The sequence below is a fragment of the Ooceraea biroi genome, chromosome 2 (assembly GCF_003672135.1).
Source record: "Ooceraea biroi isolate clonal line C1 chromosome 2, Obir_v5.4, whole genome shotgun sequence".
NCBI classification, from domain to species: Eukaryota; Metazoa; Arthropoda; class Insecta; order Hymenoptera; family Formicidae; genus Ooceraea; species Ooceraea biroi.
In genome coordinates, this window is record NC_039507.1 from 834,264 (window position 1) to 856,199 (window position 21,936).

The following is a 21,936-nucleotide window of genomic DNA, read 5'->3' on the forward strand; positions in this document are numbered from 1 at the left end:
ATATGATGAAACATGCCCGGTAATTGCCATCATACGGCAATAAATAATTAAATGTGATCTGATATTTTATAATATCGATTTACTTTCACGATATCAAATTTTCACGTTAACGTCGAATAGAAGACGCATCGCATGTTACCTATAGAGAGCACTTTGTTGTTGCTTCTTTTATTTGGGAAGAATTCCGGTATCAAGAATAATAGACGGTGCTTCAATCTCATCCTTATTCAATCCCCGTTTATAAATAGTAGCAAGTGCTTTGTAAGTTACAGTTTATTGCGCTCGATATAATAATAGCGGGCACAAATTGCAACGAACGATGTTGTCAGAAGCACCAATCTGCTACTTGCGCCTCGGCGAGCGACAAGCTTCACGCAAGGTTTTTGCAGTATAGTTGCTTCGAAAGCTTTATTAATTATTTACAATTTACTGCTTGCTGCACAACATCCCTTTTGAGAACCGATAGAATAAATAATATTCTTCCTTCTATAGAGAAGAAAGAGCACGTTCGAATTCGGTTCGTGCTTTTCATGCGCAATTATTCTTTGCCGCAATTACTCACGATTGTATCGACGGGCTCCGATTGGTCCCGGTGGGATCACATCGATCGCGACCTCAAATTTATTTTAGACCACGAAGCGCTTGCAACCAAGTTAAATAAAACGATAATGAAAGCCGGGTTTGATCGCCGCGAGCTTATCGGTGATAGTTGAACTCCGAGGATGAATTATGGGATTTCATCGCGTATAGCATGGCCGTTGGGGAAAGTGCCGCGCAAGTGCCGGAGACGTTCTATGCCACCCACGAAAGCACATTGGTCGATGAAAAGCTCCGCAGATCCGCCTTTCGCGAAAAGCTCGAGCATGCGCGCTCCATTTGCAACGTAGTCGGGTAGGAGGGCTTATTACTGAACGTATTGCTACTTTTCTTATAATGTATAGAGTTGAAACGTCCTGTGCGATTTCCGTACATTCGCATTCTACATGATAGATGCCTTCCAGAAAATACCGTATTGCCATATTCACGAAGTAGCTCTTAATTTGTCGGTGCTGCGTTTATCGGAGAAAAATCAAAGAAACAATTGCGTATACATATAGGATTTTTCAAGTATTATTTATTCAGAAATTCATCAGAAGGCACACTTATCAATTATTAGGATTTAGCCACAGCATGATTATAAAATGTAAAATGAGCGTATTACGTATAAATCATTAACATTGCACATATTGATCATAAAACTCACACACTAAATTTTTATACAATCTATTTAGTTTTTGAAAATAGAGAGAATGTATTCAAAGGTATCGGTAAACGTATATCGCGAACATCGTAAACACGCGTGTACACGTGTCTCGGATATAATGGGGTGATTTGTTTAATCGATGGCAAAACCCTCTGATTCCAGTAGACTTGAAAATTATTCGCATATATTTTCTTCAGGCGTCATGAAGCGAAGGAAACATAATATAAACTCTATGAAATATTGTTACTATCTTTGTTGATAATTGCTACGTTATTGATGCGATACGTATCTTGAATATTTTATCCACGGTGTAATTTTTCAATAAAAATTGATTGAAAACCAACAGCCTCTTTGTCTTTCTCGGACTCTTGCTTATAGTTTCAAGAACTTTTCGTGGCGCTTTTCGTGGCTATTGCCAATATACAGTTTTTGCGATCGTCAAAGCAGTTGTCACGAAAGGCGAAAGCTGAATCCGATCGCTGAAAGTTTTATCGAGCGTGAAACCGTAGCGGCAACTAAAAAACAAAAAAAAATAATAGTAAATTTACCAAATGGCGCTTCCATGAGATACCTTTTCCAATATTCGTGACAGAGTTTAGGCGAGCAGTTCTAATCAACGACGTTGTTTTTAAGCATTTTCTTTCGTCAAGAAGATTAGATGTATGAGGTTATTAAATTAATCTCCCGTTTACAACTCCCTGTAGAAATAAGATGCTTAACACTGAACTAAATCTTTTTCTCATCTATCTTTCTTAGTATTTGCAATAACAATTTCTCTTTCCACCCTTTCCTTTCGAGAAGGAAAACTGTTAAACTCGCTGAATATTCATCTGCTAATTAATAAATTGAATTGATTCGAATTACAAATCAGAGTCACCACAAGGTTTCCGCTTGCAGCGGATAATAGTCCTCGCCGACACGCGACAAACGCGCCATCGCGGACTTTACTACACTAGCTGCTCTAGATTTTCATGGGAGATTGTTTATAATGCAAGAGAGAGGATGTGTGGACTACTTTGCGACTGCCCGAGTCGTTACTGTTGCCGCTGCGTTCGGTCAACACACAATGTTCCACATATAGAATGAGCTACTCATAAACCGGAGGAAGCGATAATCCTCTTTATTAACAAGATTTTCTTTTTTAATTCCGCTTACGTACGACTGTAACTGTTGAATTGTCCAAGAGCCATATCGAGGAGAAAGGCTACGACTGAGTGATCCACGGTCTTAGGATTTCTAATAATGGCAATCACACACACGCACACACACAAGCGCGTGCATCCTGTATTATAAATTTGAATAAAATGCACGTTTCAATTTGCAGTAATCTCTTGCAAAGCAATTGAAAAAGGAATTCAAAAGCATCAAAGAAATAATTAGATTTATGTCACGAAACCACGTCGCAGAGGCGTTGATTCACGTGAATCAATTTCGTTAGCGTTCATCTTCGCTTTGCAGCTTTGCATTTCGTTCTAACACAGTTTGTACAGACATTTGTATTTGTATCATCGTAAAAGTGGCGCAACTAGTGAAAGCCGATGAATTCCACGAGCTAAAGTTCAGGGGGCGTATCACTGTGGGAATCAAGCGACTTTTCTCTCTCTCTCTCTTTGCATTGTACTGAAAAAATAATAATAATGCTCAACAACGTTAAATTATTCGTTGTCGTTTACTGTCACGTCGCGTTACGCTCAGTAAACGAATTGCAATTATAAAGCATTATTATATGCCCCCTCTGTCCTCCGCCATCCCTTTCCGGTGCATACGCGCATCAAGAAAGAATTAAACAACGTTCGCATTTCGCCGTGTCAGTTGAATTGTTCGGGACCCTGGAAAAATTCCGTGGACTTATCGATCCTGAAGACCAGGTTTGCGAATGTTGCTCGCGAATTCTCCAAGGAGACTATTATACGGTAACAAAACGATACACTGGATATCAGCGGTGTACAATAAGACACGGAGACACTGAACATGCACACGATCACGACGGAGGTAGAGAACCGTGAAACACGGCTATTACCGGAGAAACATAGGCCCCCGACTACGTTTTCTGGCTGATGTCCCGATGTCGTGTCTTCCGGCCGAGTCACGCTAAGTTTTCTCGCTCGTCCCCGTTCGGCCCCCTTTTTCCCTCCCCCCTCTCCCCGAGATTTATGCCGATTTATAATACGTACGTACGTGCGAAATGACGGTTCCTCCCTGCTCGCGCACACGCCCGTTGTTTTATTCCGCGGATACACATACGTATGCACGCCCACATTAGACGCATTACCATATTTATTGCTTCGCCGGTATAACGTTCGCGTTCGTAGGCGAACGTGTCACGGATGAGCGATGTGTGGATGAGGTCAGGCGTTTGGGTTAAACGCATGGACACACGCGAGAATTCTCCAACGCAAATCCTCCATATCGCAAATCCATGTTATTTTATTGGAAAAATTCCTTTCCGAAGCTGTCGAATGCGGGAGGTCCAAACGAAAGCGTAAATCAACAACAGACAAATTACGTTTGCGATTACTCTTCACTCAGCGGAGCCGACATCATCATCATCGTCGTCGTCGTCCTCTCATAATTCACATGGATTTCCGAACTCAAGCGATTAAATATCAGTGCTTACCGAGCAAGTTTGTTCACGCGCAAGCTAACATGTCAGGTGAAAGGTATACAGGTGTGGCGAACGTAACACTGCACAATCGTGAAACTTTAAATAATTCGCATCGCCGCTAGTGTCCAATTACGGTTTGTCGTGAACTCGTGCGGAACGCGTGCATCAAACAGAGGACTACGAACAAATAGTCTGCTATCGGAACATGTATTGCACAGGGTCTATCCCGAGTAATTTTTAATCGAAATATTTTAGCTGTCGAGGTAGTAGTGATCAAATATGAAAGACTTTGCAAAAATTTAACTCTAGACGACCGAAACGAAACTGCGTTCCTTACTGATTCCAAGTAGGGTTTACTAACTACTTATTTTAAATAAGCGGTTTAAGCAGACAAAGGATCTGTTATTGAGAGAACGTTGCATTTTATTGAGATTCTCCGTATTACACGTACTCCGTATCCCAACTTGTGCGCAGAATAAATATATTTCGGAAAGAACAAATTGCGTCTCCATCTCATCGTTTCAAAGCAAGAAAAGGTGCTGAGATTGACAAAAGTTTTGACATTAATTGCAGCATGCGTCGTTAAACGTCATCGACCTGAAGAGATCGAGTAATACGGCGTCTTGCGTGATATACGATTCGGGATTTTCCGAACGCTCGACGCGCACTTACGCTCTTTTACGATTCTTTAAGATTCTCCTTGAATCGATACGTAAGACATACCGAGACGCGCGGATACGTGCGAGAATCAACAAAGTGCTTTAGAAGTCATGGCTTTTATGCATGCGCCCACGCGCGTTATGCAGGTTCCTTCGATAGACACAATGACATTAATCATATTGATGTAATGCTGTTTGTTCTGCAACTTGATGTACAGATGGGCTCGTCAATTTGTTTGTCGTTACATCAGCTACGCATCTATTCCTCTCGCCCGAACGATTTTAAATTAATATAAACAACCATGCGGAATGGCAGTTTGATGATATCAATGATCCTTTATCGTTTCATTAATTCAGTTTACTTAATGGTCAATGCGTCATTTTTTAAACAAAATTTTAAAGCAAAATTAGATAAATAATAGATAAGGTTTATCTGAAATTTTCAAGAGATGTAATTTCTAAACCGATTAAAGTCTGTGATAATAAAAATAATTTTGTAATGTTCATATAAAAGTAAGAAATAAAACTAACCAGATCTTGTAAGAAATCTTTATGAGTATAATTATGATGTTTATAATGAGTCAAGATCTCGATTTATAGCTTTGTCTTACAATCTTCTCATTGTTGACAGTACAATGGCCATTATGGTTGCTTCGAAAATCTTTGGAATCTTTTTGAATTGATAGAGATACGAGATGCATATTTACACGTATATTCGGTCAAATATGTACAAATATTTTGTTTTACTGTAACAAATCAAATAGTGTTATGCGCGTGAGAAAAACTGACGGACCATCTATAATTCTCAACGAGAGCCTGATGATGAGGTGAACAATTGAATCGGCACGAGGAACAACACTCGTTCTATGCAAATTCCATCGATGTTGTGAGGCATAATGAAATAGTTGATGGCTGTTCGCGCGACCTCGTAGATTTCTGTGGAATTCTAGAATAGTTAGGCACAATTGTGTGGTAAAATTAGAACAATGTTTTTAGAGATATTGTCCGAAATGTACAAATTCATCAAATAATTCTATATTCTGTTTTATGTGTGCTATAAATATCGACAGTAACTATTGATTACACAATATTGTATATAATAGTCTCCATGATGTATGATGTAATCACGTAATATGCTAATATATGTAATATACAAATTATGCAAATCTTGTTTAATATTAGAAGAATATCGATGAGAACGTGCACCCATCGCAAGTCGCTCACTCGTTGTTTGCCACGAGTTTATCGCAACATTTTTTCCTTCTATTACCTTGTGACAAGTGACAAGTTATTTATAACGTTACAAGGTGTATGCGTAAAACCAGGATTAAATAATCGCTAGCAAGGATATTCATTACTTGTAACAGCCGATCGCGCGTTCTTATACGTACTTGTACGTATCTCGATGCAACATTCACAAGCGACACGCATACCATGCGTGCTACAAAAGTTGCGTTATCACGGAGTGCCTCTAATACACGAAGAAAGATGGAGAAACGATTGAGAAAACAATTAGCCTTTTGACGAACAAGGAACGATGTTGAACAAGAACAACGTAGGGGCGATGAATAAGTAAACGGCCGTTTAACCAGAAGCAAACATTTGCATATTATCGGCCTGCCACCCCTGTTCGCCAGTGAGGGTTACAGAATCGAGCTCGGGAATGCTCGCTCGGTGCACCCGGTCCCGGTCCGCGTTAATGGCAACATAAGCGGAGGGTTGAAAGATACGACACGCGGCCAGGGCACTTAATGCGTGCCGATTACACGCACCCGTGAACATTTCACGCACGCGACGTGAAATGGATTCGTGCACCCGCGATCGGCACACTATAGAGTATGAACAGCAGGTGCTTGACGAGAGAGTTTCGATAAGATAATTTCCGACGATTATGCATAACACGGAAAGAATTATAAGCTAAAACTTGCGTACGCAAGAGTACTTAATAAACGATGTTAAGCGAGCAAGTTAACATTAATTGGTTATAAACAACGGGTGAACGACAGTGATTGTCAACAGTGAGAGAAAACAAACTATTGTAAATTGCTGCAAATGTACACGCGCGTTCTACTTGGCAGCAGATATGAAATTTAGAAATCGAGACACCCTGAGTTTACTGTATGGAAAAACTTGACAATAATAACTTTGATACAATTTCCTGTCCGTGTTCTGCGGCTATTTCTCAGTATATTGTGACGAAAGCGCGATATTTTTCGTCGCTATGCTCATAAAATTCACTTAGAAATTCCTTACGTAATCCACGCGAAATTTGTCATGGTAAATAGCGCGCGACTAAACAATTTCTAATTACGTTTTCAAGATAATTTTGTTCTCTTATGTTTAACTTATATCCTGTTTATACTGCTAATCGCGTATTTATCCCATAGCATTTACGGAATCAACAAGAGAAAGACTTTATCGAAAGTTTAATCTGCTACTGTTATAATTTAAAATTTTATTATTACAATTTGTATTAAGTATTAGTAAAAATAATTGTATAATTTTGGCTTTCTTAGTTTAACATGAAAATTGGAACTGTTCAAATTTATCTACAGATTTCGTGATGACGGGTTATTTGGTCGGTTGTCTACTGACAGATAAATAGTCTAAATGTCAAGGCACATAGTTAACTGATAATCAATATTGCTAGTTAAAAAGTTTTACTCTGATTTGCTTGTCCAGACTAAACGAGCAGCGATATGACTTTAGCTTTCTTTCTAGCATCTATAAAGAATCAAATATCTCGAAAATACACAAATTTAATTTAAAAAATTATGAAATTGAATACAACGGCGATGCATACAGTTCGATACTTTAATATTTGTTAAAAATTTCTTATTAATTTATGTCTCTGTCAAAATCATTTATTCTCGAATAAACTCCTAAGTTTATCTTCTTAAAGTATTATTCTCCAATTTACATCTATTATATACTTGTACAGAAATTTCAAATTTATTGCAAGTAAAAACAACAGTAATTAATAAAATAAAAAATGAAACCGCGAGTTTTGAAGATAACATTGATTTGAGAGTCACGTCACTACGTCTTACATGTGATAGTACGTATCGAAGAAAGGGGCTGCGTACAACCATCCCCTTCAGCATCGAAATAAGCGCCGCCCTCCCAGTCAAAGAGGAAATCCCCACTATACTTGGAATATGGTAGAGGCACCCATCGGAGACCCCCGATGGAGGAGACCCGCGATTAAGTCGTAGACTGTTGCGAACTATCGCGTTTCGTTGCCCCACTAGAGAAAACCAGGACCAACCGAGCAGCCCTTTTCATTCTTCGATAAACATTCTCATTTTCGCGACGGATAATTCGACAATTTACGTTGATCACACGTTGATCTTATTCCGATCAGCAGTGCGGGAGTGTCGTCGACATCCCGTGCGATGCTCTGAACTTTTGTTATAAATTTGTGGTAAATGTTCTGATTGAAGCAACTTTTGCAGAAGAAAACTTAATTACAAATTGCTACGTGAACTATACAAAGAGACCCTCATTATAGTCTGAAGAAAAAGAGTGACGTTTATATTTCATATGTTGAATGTCGTGTGAGTATACTCGCGGTATTCGAATTTGCAGCATCAGTTGCACAGCGATGAAGTGTCGTTCCAGTCTCGCGTCCCAGACATTATTCCGATAGTGATCGAGGTTTATCGAGACACTTTGCCGTTATGGAATTTTCATGGGCGCTGCAGCATCAATCCAACGGTCAGAATGGACGGAGTAATGATCATCATGAGGACGCCAATATCATGAGTCAAGTGAATACTCGCCGATTACTCGGTGTGACAGGTAACCGAAAGAGAGACATAATGCTCAAGGCGAATTATAATATCAAAAAAGTGTGCAAAATCAATGTTTGTTAAAACTGTTTGATAAAAATTTTTATTTTGTCAATTTTATAAAATTACAGAACGTAAAAATTATAAAATTGCACAATATGAATGGAAAAGTCATAAATACATCACAATAGTTGATTGCATGTCTGCAAAAGGATGGGAGAATATATTATATCTTGAATATAAGAGGAAATAGTTGAGAAATAGTTTTCATTTATTGTCAAAAGATGCAGCAAAGACACGTCTTGCAGTTATGAGTGCGTCAATGCTATCTTTCCTCGTATCGCGGAAACTGATTTCCACGTATTCCCTCTATACATAAATGTTCTTCATAGAATAGATATTTTACGATAACTCACATATACATAAGGAGGAAAATATTTTATTTTGTAGTTGAAATTACCCAAAACGGATGTTATGAAAATGATTGACAATATTTATGCAACCCTGATGTCCTAATGATTTAAACATTTAAACCGGCATTACATTCATTTATTTATAGTGACATTTCACCCGCGCTGTTTAAACTGTTATCGTCATTATTATTTTACGATAATCATTATGATGCCGGCTCGCGATCACGAACGGCGGTTTAACACCTGTTCACAACTTGTTTGGAGTCCATCCCCTCGAAAACCTCCTAATGGTCGTGAAAAAACCCTGCACCCTAATCGTTCGGGCCTGAGGTGGGACCCATGTCGGATTCACGCCACGCTCACGTCACGACAGCTGGCATTAGCTCCACGATCAACTGGGTGAAATCGACAACTGGATCCGATTAACTTCTTCCGTTTCAAACGTTTACGATATGCGATCGCGATCGAAACAATACGTATTACGTCGTAAGAGTGATACAGGCGTGTTAATGTCGCTTTCTATCGCCATGAGGATTACGGCAGCTGGATGCAAACACGTCGCGTTTTATCGCGAAGAATGAAAGCTAACTGATTTTCATAGACGAGTTGCCGCCGACCATGATGTATTTCTATTTGCTTCGCCGGAGAAAGCGGTCGTCATCGGGAACCTATACGTATAAGCCGGCGAAATTTTTATGCTAGTTGAAATTTGATTAGTCGGAATAGGCGCAATTATTAATGATTATTTTATCCAGAACTTGGACACCGCCTTGATTAACGTCAATCAGTTTGGTATGTCGCGCGGCGAAGAAGAATATACCTATAACTGTGTTTTTCCTGCTTCTCTCCCTCTCTCTCTCTCTCTCCCTCTCTCTCTCATATTTGCTATGAATTTAATTCACAATTTATCATATCTTTATAAATAATAAATTTATATTTGTACATATGTACATTAGGTAACTTTGCTCTCGATATTATATACATACATTAGGTAACTGCTCTCGATATTATAGAATAATATTGATTATTCTAATTTTGAGATGTTGATATCGATTCGATAAGTTATAACAATGTGCATGGCGCATATCTAGCATAATGATATTCAGATTTAAACCGCCTCCTGTGCTCACGGGGCGGTGTTTGGTCGATACCTCGATGAAGGGTTGGCTGGCAACGACTCATCCACCATCGTAACTCACCCCCTCCTATTACTTTCGTAGACCAAGTTGAACGCAATACATCCTAGACGTCATTTATTTATTTATGATCAACAACGTAAAAAAAGGAGAACATTCTTGGAAATTGTTTCAGAAAATCGTTAAATTTCGAACAGAGTTAGGAATAAATTTCCTCGAATATTTTTCGAATTTGTAAACGACTCTTTGAAAATTTTATGTTGCGCAATGTTGTATGCCGAGCGAGAATAACGATGCTCGATTCTGATGAACGATGGAAACATCTTTCGGCGAGACGACACGACGTTACGTCTCGTTACTCGCTTGAAAAGCGACTTTATTCCCAATGCTCCGTCTATGAATCTCTGGACGACCGGAAGTAGCATGTTATACAACGCTTAGTTTGTAATCTTTGTAAGCGCTTAAGTATTAGTAATACGTAAAGTATGCATCTCTTCGTGTTCGTACATTTCAAAACAGGATCAGGAGCATTAACGTTGATTAAAAAGGATTACTTGACAGTTTTTAGGCTTTGCCGAACTGTTGACGGATCTTTCCTCGTGCGAGCCCACTCATTTTCAGCGCTCTGACGAAATTGTATTACGGATACAACGAGACATTTTCTTCGCACAAAAACGCCTAGAGGCAGATATCTCGACAATGAATGCAAACGTGGAGTTCACGAAACGCCGAAGAAATTCGGTTGTTATTCGAGCGACTGTTTCTTTCCTCCCGCTCGTTGACGACTTGTTCATTCAACTGCATCGTCCTCGAATCAACCGTGAAATTTCTTTCGTGTACCACGTTCAACACGAATAGACTTTCTCCCTTAATGAAAATCGTCGGAGATGGTGACTTACGAAGCGACTTACTTCAAATTTCTCGCCCACACAGGTTGCCTCTTTCACGCGAGTTCTTGCATTCTGTGACGCAATAGAGGACGAACAACGAATGCCCGTGTGAAACGCCCACGTAGCAACAATATTCTGCAATATTCATAATTACGTGTTATATTACGCGATAAGAAACGAATATTCTCGAAATGAACAGGCTTTCTTAGCTTAAAAAAATAACGACTTTATACGCTTAACCAAGACAATTTTTATCGCAACGCAGAATTTCTCGTCTTCTTTTGCAGGTCGTGGCGATTTCGTCGGAGGGATAGACAATGAAGCCTTGGACTTTTCGCAATTGGAGGACTTTATCAATAGTGACAGCGAACAGGTTGCAACGTAAGTGCAAGGAGCATTCATTCTGGTTTTGTATCAATTTGTCTTTATTCTATTTCTATTTTGTTATTATTTGTTGCGACTCGAGCTGAGGCTCAAAAACTCGTTCATACGGGAGAAACTTGATCCTCACTCGGTCTGGCGACGAAGTTTAACTACATTCGGTAGCCATGGTTAACGCCTACAACGCGCGTGTTCGTCGCACGTGCGTAACGCATATCGCTCTGACGCGATGAACGCAAACTCGATCAAACGATTTTTTTCTTCTCAGAAAGTTAATTTGCGCGAGTTAATGAAACTCGTCGAAGTCGCCTTGATGGAGTTGTTTGATGGTGCATAACATTGGATTCAGTCAAAATATTATATTATGACAATCTTCCAGTTCTATAAAACCAGTTTATTTAGTCAAACGACTCGTTTTTTATTGGAAAATTACTCGAGCCCTCGATAAATTAATCGTTTTGAATAAGCTGGTTGATTTTATGATGAAGGACTGCGACACTTCTTCGCTCAATGCAAAGATACGTGGTGTCACTCTGTTCGATGTTTATTGATATATTTGGAAGAATTACTTCACATTTACAATTAAACCGCAAAATGAATATGCTAAAACATTCTACAATGATGATGATGATGATGATATTATTTAAGCAAAACTTGCAAAGGCCAGATACAGTCCTATACAAGACTCGTACGTGCATGTACAGACATTTCTTTTCGAATTGCGCCAATTAAGAAATTCGGATAATTTTCGCTCATGTCTTGACGCGAGCATGCGTTTCCTGCGACGTATCAGGCTAAATTTCTAAATTGCTCCGTCTGTCATCGTGCATTCAGGCTCCGTCATCGCCGTTGTACCGTAAAACGCTTCACAGAACATTCCGTCACAGAAAACTCATGACGATTCCCTTACTACTCGACACTAATGAGAGTTACTTGATAAAAATGAGATTAATTCACGTGGGTGTGCGTCTACGTGTTCGGATGCAGAGGATACACTATCGCGCGACATTAATCAACGGAGATGTGGTGTGCAACACACCGGCCTTGGATGGCTGTCGCGTAACAACGTATCGGTACACACGAATCTGCGAAACGACGGAAGGTTTTCAACCTTCCATTTAACTCGGGGCACGAAAACATCCTGTTCCGGGCCTGACCGGCCGCGTACTTACTGACGTAATCGCCTACACCAGGAAGCACACATCTCCAGCTTATTCTTTGTACGTACACGTATTGTACATTTAACCCGCAGGCAGACAGAGATATCCACGCAGATCCACGACCGCGGAGATGTAATGATATAATGACGCTGGCAGACGGAACGGAATTGATGGAATCACTGCATGCACAGTGCTAGGCCCTGCTAATCCGACTCTTCCCAGCGACTCGTCTTCCATTAAAAGACTCTCCCGCCGACGAGAGGGGCAATGACGGGATTAAATCTCAACAAATTCACCGACATCGAGCGCGAAAAACCCACCAAAGTATCAGAGCGTTTTGCTATATTTGTTCATTTATCTCAATCGCCGACAGGTGCTCATCATAGTGACTAGCTCCATCACCAGTATCTCTCAGATTTCAAAGATTTTCTTTCTCAATTATTAGCATTATTCGTGTCTCTTGTATATCTGTTTCTTCGTTATTCCTTTTTCATCCCTGTAATTCTCTCTGTGATGCACATCCTGATACGTACACGTGCATGCATCGTGATCGACGCGCAATAGATATGTTATTTAAAGAAACATTAGTTAGATAAGCGGAGAAAATTCACAAACACGTGGTACAACATAGATACAAACGCGAGATGATCTCATCTGCGGGATTGCCACTTGGAGAAAGGAAATTTTGTACAAATGCTCATTTTTCTCATCTTGATTGTTGTTCTAGTTGGAGAACAATGAGAGGTAACGCGCGAGGTATGTGATGGAGAAAAATATACGCGACGAGGAATAATTTGAAGAGGATACAGTACTCGAAGCTGTAATTTATATTTAAAGAATCAGGAATTTCCATCCGACTGACAACATAATTACGCTGGCTTATATAATGAGAGAATAGGTGTTTTGCGTTATTTAATGTTATCGATAGAGACTGCGAATCGTAGCCGAACGCTTCCAATTATTTTCCACCTGAGAATTCGTGGAAGATTCATCGGACGAAAAACGTGAATCGTCGCCGTCGTGTCTTCCTTAATTTGATGGAAATTGCATAATTGTATTGTCGTGTCGTGCAGTTAAACGTTCGCGATTTCCGCGAAGACGAATTGAGAAAACTCGCGAGGCGTAGAAACGCGAGTCGGCCGAAACATCGTTTTTCCGCGGAATGCTGCCGAACACTGCTGTGATTCAGACGATAACGATATCTCATGTTTTGCAAAACCAGCGTGACAGCTTGCGCTCTTTGACGCGCATAGCTCTCGAAAGATTGACAAAAGTCCGACAGCATCGTGTTTTATCATGCGTCTATATATTGTGCACCGTCTGGTTCTAGTAAAATCTTAAATATCTTAAGTGTTACAATATTCTTTTTTTACAGATAAAAACGAGAGTAAAAATTGAACATAAAGAGATGTCAAACAAAAGTTTATGATTTGTTCTATGCGTGTGTTAGATATTTCGCGGACACCCTCGCCCACAACGAGAATGGGGGTGGAACGGCGGGGCCTCACGGTGGTCGGATCGAACCACCTACGCCGCAACCGGTCGCTCAACAGCAGCCACCACCGCGATTACCGTCGCCCCAGATGACACAGGCTCATCCAGTATCGATAGCGTGTGCTTCCGGTACCACGACGGTGCCTAATAACAACGGCAACTACAAAGACCCGCAGTCGTACGTTCATCCGTAAGTGGCATTTGCGAATAATTTAATTAAAAGAATGTAATGAATTGGAATGTAATGACAGTTTCAAGTTCAAATCAACGATTTACGATGGTCACACTCTTATGCAAGCTAATATGAACAAATCAACCTGACGATTTAAATATACTATCTTGAGAAGATCTAACGCCATCATGTTTTTCAGACACGCGCTACCGGAAAGTCCACCGGATAGCGGAAGCGAGCCACCGTATTCACCGCCGGGACACAATGACGCTCAACACGTACATTCACCACGTGAGTTTATCTATTCACTTATGTAAGGACTTTGCAAAACCGTAAATCTCTTTGCTCTTTATTGTAATAAAAATAGATCAGTTACTAACACATAATTATAACATGTGATTAAGAGTGTAATATATAATTGTAGATCAGAAAGCAGCTCTGCAGGAGATACTTTTACATCATCAGAACAACCAGTACGCTCCCAATCTATTGCCACCTTCTCCGAGAGCATTGTCTTCGGCGACCACGGATCCTCTGCTGTTAACGCCGGTTTTAACGCCTCATCTTACATCGGAACATCTTACAGGAACATCGAATCTTCCAGCACAGTCTCAGATAGGACCGCCGTTGATGCCGTTGCCGCACGAACACAGTCCGGCTGGCATCAATACGCTGTACTCTTCTCTACAATCGGCCCCCAAAAAGCGAAAACTCAGCCAAGATGGCCTCATTCATGTCAAACAGGTGCGTTATCTTATTTTGTATATATGTTTCATATCACAAAATAAAACATTCAACAACATTCGTAACAAAAGTAAAGTAAAAGGATCACATACGATTTTATTTCGATTATAATTTGTGATTTTTGTACTTGTTTTCAGGAACCGGAGCTGGGTACCGTGGAACACAGTTGCAGCAGCAGTAGCGCGGCGTTGGACAACGATGAAGTCGCCGACAGCAATTACATCGATTCCAGTTATCAGTGCATCCGGTTCCATCCTTTCCAACAAACGTCCTGGCACGCCCTTTGCGATCATAATCTCAAGGAGTTACCGGTGCCGCATTACAGGGTAGACGCCGACAAGGGATTCAATTTCAGTAATTCAGACGATGCGTTTGTTTGCCAGAAGAAGAATCATTTCCAGGTAAGAGGAAACATAATACAGTACTTCATAATTCGTAAAACAAACTATCGGATGAGTCAAGAAGTTACGGCGATGTCTTTACAGATGACATTATGAGTGTTGCTAAATGCCAATGCTGTTTTAAATGTCAATGTATTATGTATAGTGAAAGATCGTCGAAAATAGAAAAGATTATTTGAATGAATAAGTAAATAAATCGTTTTGAGTGTAAATTAACTTGTAAATTAAATGTAAATTGATTTTTATAATGGACTTTTATCACAACTTTTCGACTCATTTAACATATTAAAAATTGTTCAATACTCTTTTCTTTGATTCTCGTGGTACTTTAAAGGATATATAATCCTTTATTATAAAAATAATTTTTTCTCTATAATCATTATATTCTTTTAGATAACGTGTCACGCGCAACTTCAAGGGGAGGCTGTATTTGTTAGGACCGGCGAAGGACTGAAAAAAATAAGCGGCTTTCAATTACATTTTTACGGTGTCAAGGTGGAATCTCCGTCGCAGACTATCCGGGTCGAACAGAGTCAGAGCGACAGAAGCAAGAAACCATTTCATCCCGTAACGTGAGTTCATGAGGCGCAATATACACTATATAAATCGATAATGTAATCAGATACAGGTGGAAATCACGCGATGTGCATATTCCGTTACAGGCTGGAATTGGGCGGCGAACGTGTTACAAAAGTGACAGTCGGTCGTCTGCATTTTAGCGAAACGACAAGCAATAACATGCGCAAGAAAGGAAAACCGAATCCGGATCAGAGGTATTTTCATCTGGTCGTTGGATTGCACGCCCACACCGCGGATCAAGCCAGCTATCAAGTAGTAGCTCACGCGTCAGAACGTATAATCGTCAGGGTAAGTAAAATCAATAGGGGATTCAATAGAAGATTCAATAATGGGAAATTGCACCTTGAAATTGAAAACTGACTTTCACACTTTCTTGCGTTACAGGCGAGTAACCCGGGACAATTTGAATCGGAGGGCAGTGGCGCGGGTGCTGAAGGTGGATGGCAGAGAGGGGCAGTTCCGGATAGCGTGTATCACGCCGGCAGAGTTGGTATCAATACCGACAGGCCGGATGAAGCTCTCGTCGTGCACGGCAATATGAAGGTGAACACGAGAGATATCTCGGTCACACGTATTTTATAATCTGCACGAATGTCCATTCACTGGGATAAATGGACGTTGATATTTTGGAGGCACTTTTTTGATAGCGACTCCAGTTTTGAAAACAGAAAATTATTCACAGTTGACGCTGACAAATTTAAATTTGATGCTGACAACAAATGAACAATATAGTAATTGGATATACATTAATGCATGGTTAAATTTGTCGCAGGTAACGGGTCACATCGTTCAACCCAGCGACGTCAGAGCGAAGCAGAACGTCCAAGAAGTGGATACGCGCGAGCAGTTGCGAAACGTCCAGCAACTGCGCGTCGTTCGTTATCGATATGCTCCGGAATTCGCGCAGCATTCGGGTCTGGATGTCAAACAGGAGGACACTGGCGTTATAGCGCAAGAGGTTCAGCAGATTCTACCGGAAGCCGTGCTGCCGGCCGGCGATATAGTCCTACCGAATGGTCAAAGGATCGAAAATTTCTTGGTGGTGAATAAAGAGAGAATATTTATGGAGAACGTCGGTGCCGTCAAGGAATTGTGCAAGGTAAAATTCCTTCATAAATCTTTATAAATTCTTTATAAATCTTTTTAAACACGATATCTTATATTTATTGCGCATCTTGTGACTTTCATGATCGGATTTATTTGCAGGTGACAGACAGTCTAGAAACGAGAATAGATCAATTAGAGAGGATAAATAAGCGACTAGCGAAACTGAAAAGAGGCGACAGCCTAAAGAGTTCCATTAGCACGGTGTCCAGCATATCGGGCAATAAATATTCATCCTCTATCAATAACAAGCCGCCCTTGCACGGAAAAACAAAGAGGCTCGAGCGGGAGGAGGAACTACTCTGCAGTAACAAATTTATTCAGATTATCATCGTCATACTTATTCTGATTATGGCGTTTTGGTAATTATTGCTGACATTTTCTCTCAATTCTAGAATTTCGAAGGCAGAATTCTAATTCAGTCTGGTTCCCTCCGGATGACTAATCGGTATTATCACTTTTAGTCTAGTTGCGATGGCGACTCTATACTTCTTGGAATATCAGAAACGCAGCAGCATCGAATGGTCCACTATGGCGAGTAACGGAATGCTGGCTATCGGTCCGGCTCATCCACCGACGATTTCCACCACCACTAATTACGAACATCGATACAATTCGTTGCTGCATAGTACATTGTCGCCATTATATAACAAGCACGGATCTTATACAAGGGGATTAGACGGGGGATTATCCGTCAAAAGTAATTCACTCACCACGCCGCCACCGCACACGAAGCAACAATTATACTCTCAGGAGATAACGTGGTATCCGATAAGCCATCCAGGTCCTCAACCTAAGCACGAGAAAAATAAGTCAGTATAATAGGAATCTTTTTCGATGATGCGAGTGCACGCGATAGAACATGTCACGCCTGCACGAAATAAGCAAATTTATTAAGACTGTTATATTGATGACGTATTTCAGCGAATTCCCGGGAAACTGGCTCAGCAAGAATGGCGCGGGCGCTGTGCCCAGCAACGTGGATGAAAACGAGCAGGGTTCGGATGTGGATTCCTCACCCACTAATAAAGGTCCGATTCCCTTGGGAAGACCCGAGGAATGTCCTTCGCACTTCACTGAGCTCGAAAGCCCATGTCAGGTATTTAGGAAACCATCAATATCTTTTTATTAATATCTTTACTCCATCTATCAGTCAAGTAAAATAAAATGAAATCTCTTATATAGATATATTGCTGCACAACTGACATTCATCAATTGGAAGATTCTCAACCTGATCATCCACCAGAAAAGAAATCCATCTGTAAGTTTCATATCTGCTTCTTTAAATTATATTGAAAAAAATGCATATTTATTATTATATATATATATATATATATATATATATATATATAATATTCAAAAACGCATATTTTCTTGTAATTTATGATTCATTACTTTATTTTAAACTTTGTTTTATTACTTATAGCAGATCATCTGGAGCAGCCACTGAGTATGCCACACGAGGAGAAACGAAAATTGAGTAAAGGTTTTCAAAACGGCATCAGTCCGTCTGATCCTAGCACTCAAACTCTTGTGAAAGAGGTATGAACTTTCTTTTGGATTATCACATTTTTAGGACAACTTGCAGCAGAAAATGTGAAACAAAAAAGATTCACGCACAACTGTCTGTTTCAGACCAATTATAAGTATTTACATAAACGGGCACGACGAGAAACCGGTGGTGGAGATTGGGGTGAAGTCGCCAGCAATGCCGCAGGATCATTACCACCAGAGCCCAGGCCGCAATTGTTCATAGTGGCAAAAAATTTCAATACCTCTTTGGATCAAAGGTATTGCTCCCCGTCATCGCCGGACACTCCCAATAACATCAGTTGTATCGTACCTTTGTCGAAGCATATGCCGGACACACATTTGACGTTACATTTTGTGTAAGTTTAAATGTGTATATATTTTTTATTTATAAATAATGTGTAATTCAAATTTATAGTATCTTATTTGCATGTTACAATAAATTTATATATATTTATTAATTTTTAATTAATGTTTTTATAGCGGTATGCCGTGGTACTGGCAGATCGTGCAACAGTGTTCTGTCTCATCAAATCCCGGTATCGACGAGACAGTGGTATGCGGCTGGAGCTATACCATGCAACAGCAAGCTCAATATATCGAAAATAATAGTCAGCCGGGTGATCAATCCTTTCCTCTTGACGTCGCTCATTATCTCAGGAAGACTTTGAAGTTTCGAATACCTACGATACAACCGCAAGAGGTAACTTTGATGTATTTTTATTAGAAGTAAAATAATCTTTCAAGTAACGTTCGTACGAACTACATATTAATTATCACACACTATATTTTATTGCAGAATATTTGCAAAAGCAAGCACGGCGTCGATTATCTGGAATTTACGTTGCACTTTTATCGAGACTGCGAAGAACAATGAATCTTCCTTCCTTGTACAGTAAACCTTGTAGAAAACTTACCAAGTTTTTAAGAAAGAATCTAACGACCGTTAGATTTTTCACTCTGTATAAGAGTAAAAGCCTTTGTGCCTTTGTAATCTGTCCTCTGCTTTCATAGCTTAGAATACACTTGTATTTTACATATCATCACATATTGCATTTTGCAGTATATATTGGTTACTGATATCTATATAAACGTAAAATATACATGGTTAATTCTAGTTAACATAGCGCGTGTCACATTGCGCATGAAATTTCTTTAGGTATATGACATGCACGCATACACATAATGCGATTACTTGTTCGTCGCAAAATGGATAACAATAATGACAAACGAATAATTGAATAGTGGTTGATGGGTGCATCATTTCTATTTTTGCGTATAAGCTTTATGCATTTTTACCATGTGTTTTATGACATAATTATTATTTTATTGCCTTTTAAATATATATGAAATTGTATTGTATTGTGTATGTGTACATATATACACATGTGCATTATAAAATGTATATATATGTACACATATTAATACATATATATAAATTAATTTTATACGCCCATCAACTTGCTGCATCTTCTAATTTATTATATTAATAGTTTTCTTTTACAGCTTATAATTTCAAGCTGTTTTATGAATATATACTTTTACATCTAGCAGATATCGTTTACGTAATTGATATATTTTCATTTTTTATACTGATTTATATCAAGATCGCATTTGTATAAAACATAATAATTGAAACTATTAACAATATTCTAGATATATTCACGACGCTAAACAACATCCTAGTATTTAAGTTGTAAAAAGTCGTATATATTTGCTATATATAATATAATTAACTTTGTTTCGCTATTATGTACAAACAACACTCATTGAACGTTTAATGTTATTATATGTTATATGACACTGTTATTCAAATAAGAAAACAATTTATCGTTGATTTTTAATAAATTATTTTTAGTTTGAGCGTCTCTCTTTCACAGTAGAAGAAATTGCTCAGGCATTTAATTATTTTAGTATTTTCATTTGCAGTACACTTTCTTTAGATTATATATCACATTATAGAATCGCGAGTTCCTAAAAATATTGTATAATAAATGTTTTATGCAAATATAAGCGAAGTGCGCGCGTGCGTAATAATATACGCATATTCTTATACGGATATTCTTTGCCACAGTTATATTAAAAATAATAAGAATACACGCATGGATAGTTTAATAAAACAACTGTCGAAAACACTCATGATTATGTACGCATGCTAATTATTATAATTTTGTACAACAGAATATAAAGGATCACGCGAGTTAATTTAAAAACTTTCAGTCAATAATAAAGAACAATATATAAAAATATATGTATAAATCATACATAAGTGAGTGACGTTTGAACTCGCCTCATGGTATATATGCGCACTTTTATTATTGAAATATGGATCATATGAAATTATCAAGTCGACATAAACAATTTTGAAGTTGTTTAAATTTACGATAAGGTGCCCTTGCCGTCCACGTATATTTCCTCTATGGGAAAGAAGGTAGCTTACACAGAAATATAATTTATCGATTGGTTATTTGTACCATATACTCGGAGCTCAGTGCACAAACTTGTGATGTATGTAGAGAATTTAGAATCTGAATAATTATTAGTAGATATATCGCTACGTTATAGACATATATGTATATGGAGAAAGAGAAGAAGAAAGACAGAGAGGATTGTATAAATTATACTTTGTTGTACAGTAATAATACATTTGTCTATAATTACAAAAACAAATAGCGAGTATAATATAAGATATTGCTAAATAAGATTTGCGAATTTTATTTATAGACTTGATTTATGTTGATACAGTATATGTTGATACAGTTATGTTGATACAGTATACTCAGATAAAAATCTCAAAACTTATTGTTCTGGGTAATTGCAAATATGTATCACACAGGGTATATGTATATCATAGCGTCGTTTACACAGTATGATAAAGAAAAAGAAATAATTTGGGATAATAACATGGAAAGAAAATATTACATGAAACGTGGAAATTATATCCGTACTTGTGTAGTATTTATTATATGTTTCAAATCTTTTTATCCGTAATCATTCCTTTACTGTTATTAACATTGCTCTGCGCTTTCATTTCGTTATAACTGTTAGACCATAGACCATTATAATTTTTATATATCTTAATACAAGTTCTATACTATAATACATTATACAAAATAGATGTATATGTACTATAATAATGTATAATAATAAGAGATACATATCATATATACATATAAGTAAAAATATTTTTAAGCTCTACTTGCGTATTCCTAAATAAAAGAAATTTAAATATAAATTGAAGGATCGGCTAATCTCTAAGCTGCTATCTTGGTTTTACGATATCAGAGGCGAGGAATGAAACGATAAAAAATAATTCTTGCGTTCTACAGCTTTATCTTTCAATTCCTCTCCACAAAAATATTTTTGTAATTTTGAAACCTGTGAAATTTGCCGAAAACTCGGATATCTGTCCGATACATTCCACAGAATTGCAAAATAATTTTCGAAATAAAGGTAATTTTTCAGCTTTCGTGGACCGGTGTGAACCTGGCACCTGACTTTAACGAAATGAAAATTTTCGGGCATATTTCGTTTGTACCTCGTTTGTACCATCGTTCGTTTCGTTTGTACCTCACCAGTTTAAAATTATAAGGGGTCAAACAATAGCCAGCACCCGACTAAAAGATATTCGAAT

The 21,936-nt window shown here is 38.6% G+C and overlaps 1 protein-coding gene across 1 annotated transcript; it reads left to right on the plus strand.

Annotated features, from left to right (window-relative positions):
- Positions 1–8,012: 8,012 nt before the first annotated feature.
- LOC105282927 (myelin regulatory factor-like protein) lies at positions 8,013–21,258 on the plus strand. The gene is made up of 18 exons (XM_026967863.1): positions 8,013–8,308; positions 11,025–11,118; positions 13,729–13,962; positions 14,144–14,235; positions 14,369–14,688; positions 14,826–15,089; positions 15,483–15,661; positions 15,752–15,956; positions 16,053–16,211; positions 16,441–16,767; positions 16,875–17,134; positions 17,237–17,584; positions 17,697–17,871; positions 17,958–18,033; positions 18,199–18,314; positions 18,408–18,661; positions 18,786–19,005; positions 19,102–21,258. The coding sequence occupies exons 1-18, from the start codon at positions 8,188–8,190 to the stop codon at positions 19,177–19,179; spliced, it is 3,522 nt and encodes a 1,173-aa protein (XP_026823664.1). The 5' UTR covers positions 8,013–8,187; the 3' UTR covers positions 19,180–21,258.
- The last annotated feature ends 678 nt before the right edge of the window (positions 21,259–21,936 follow it).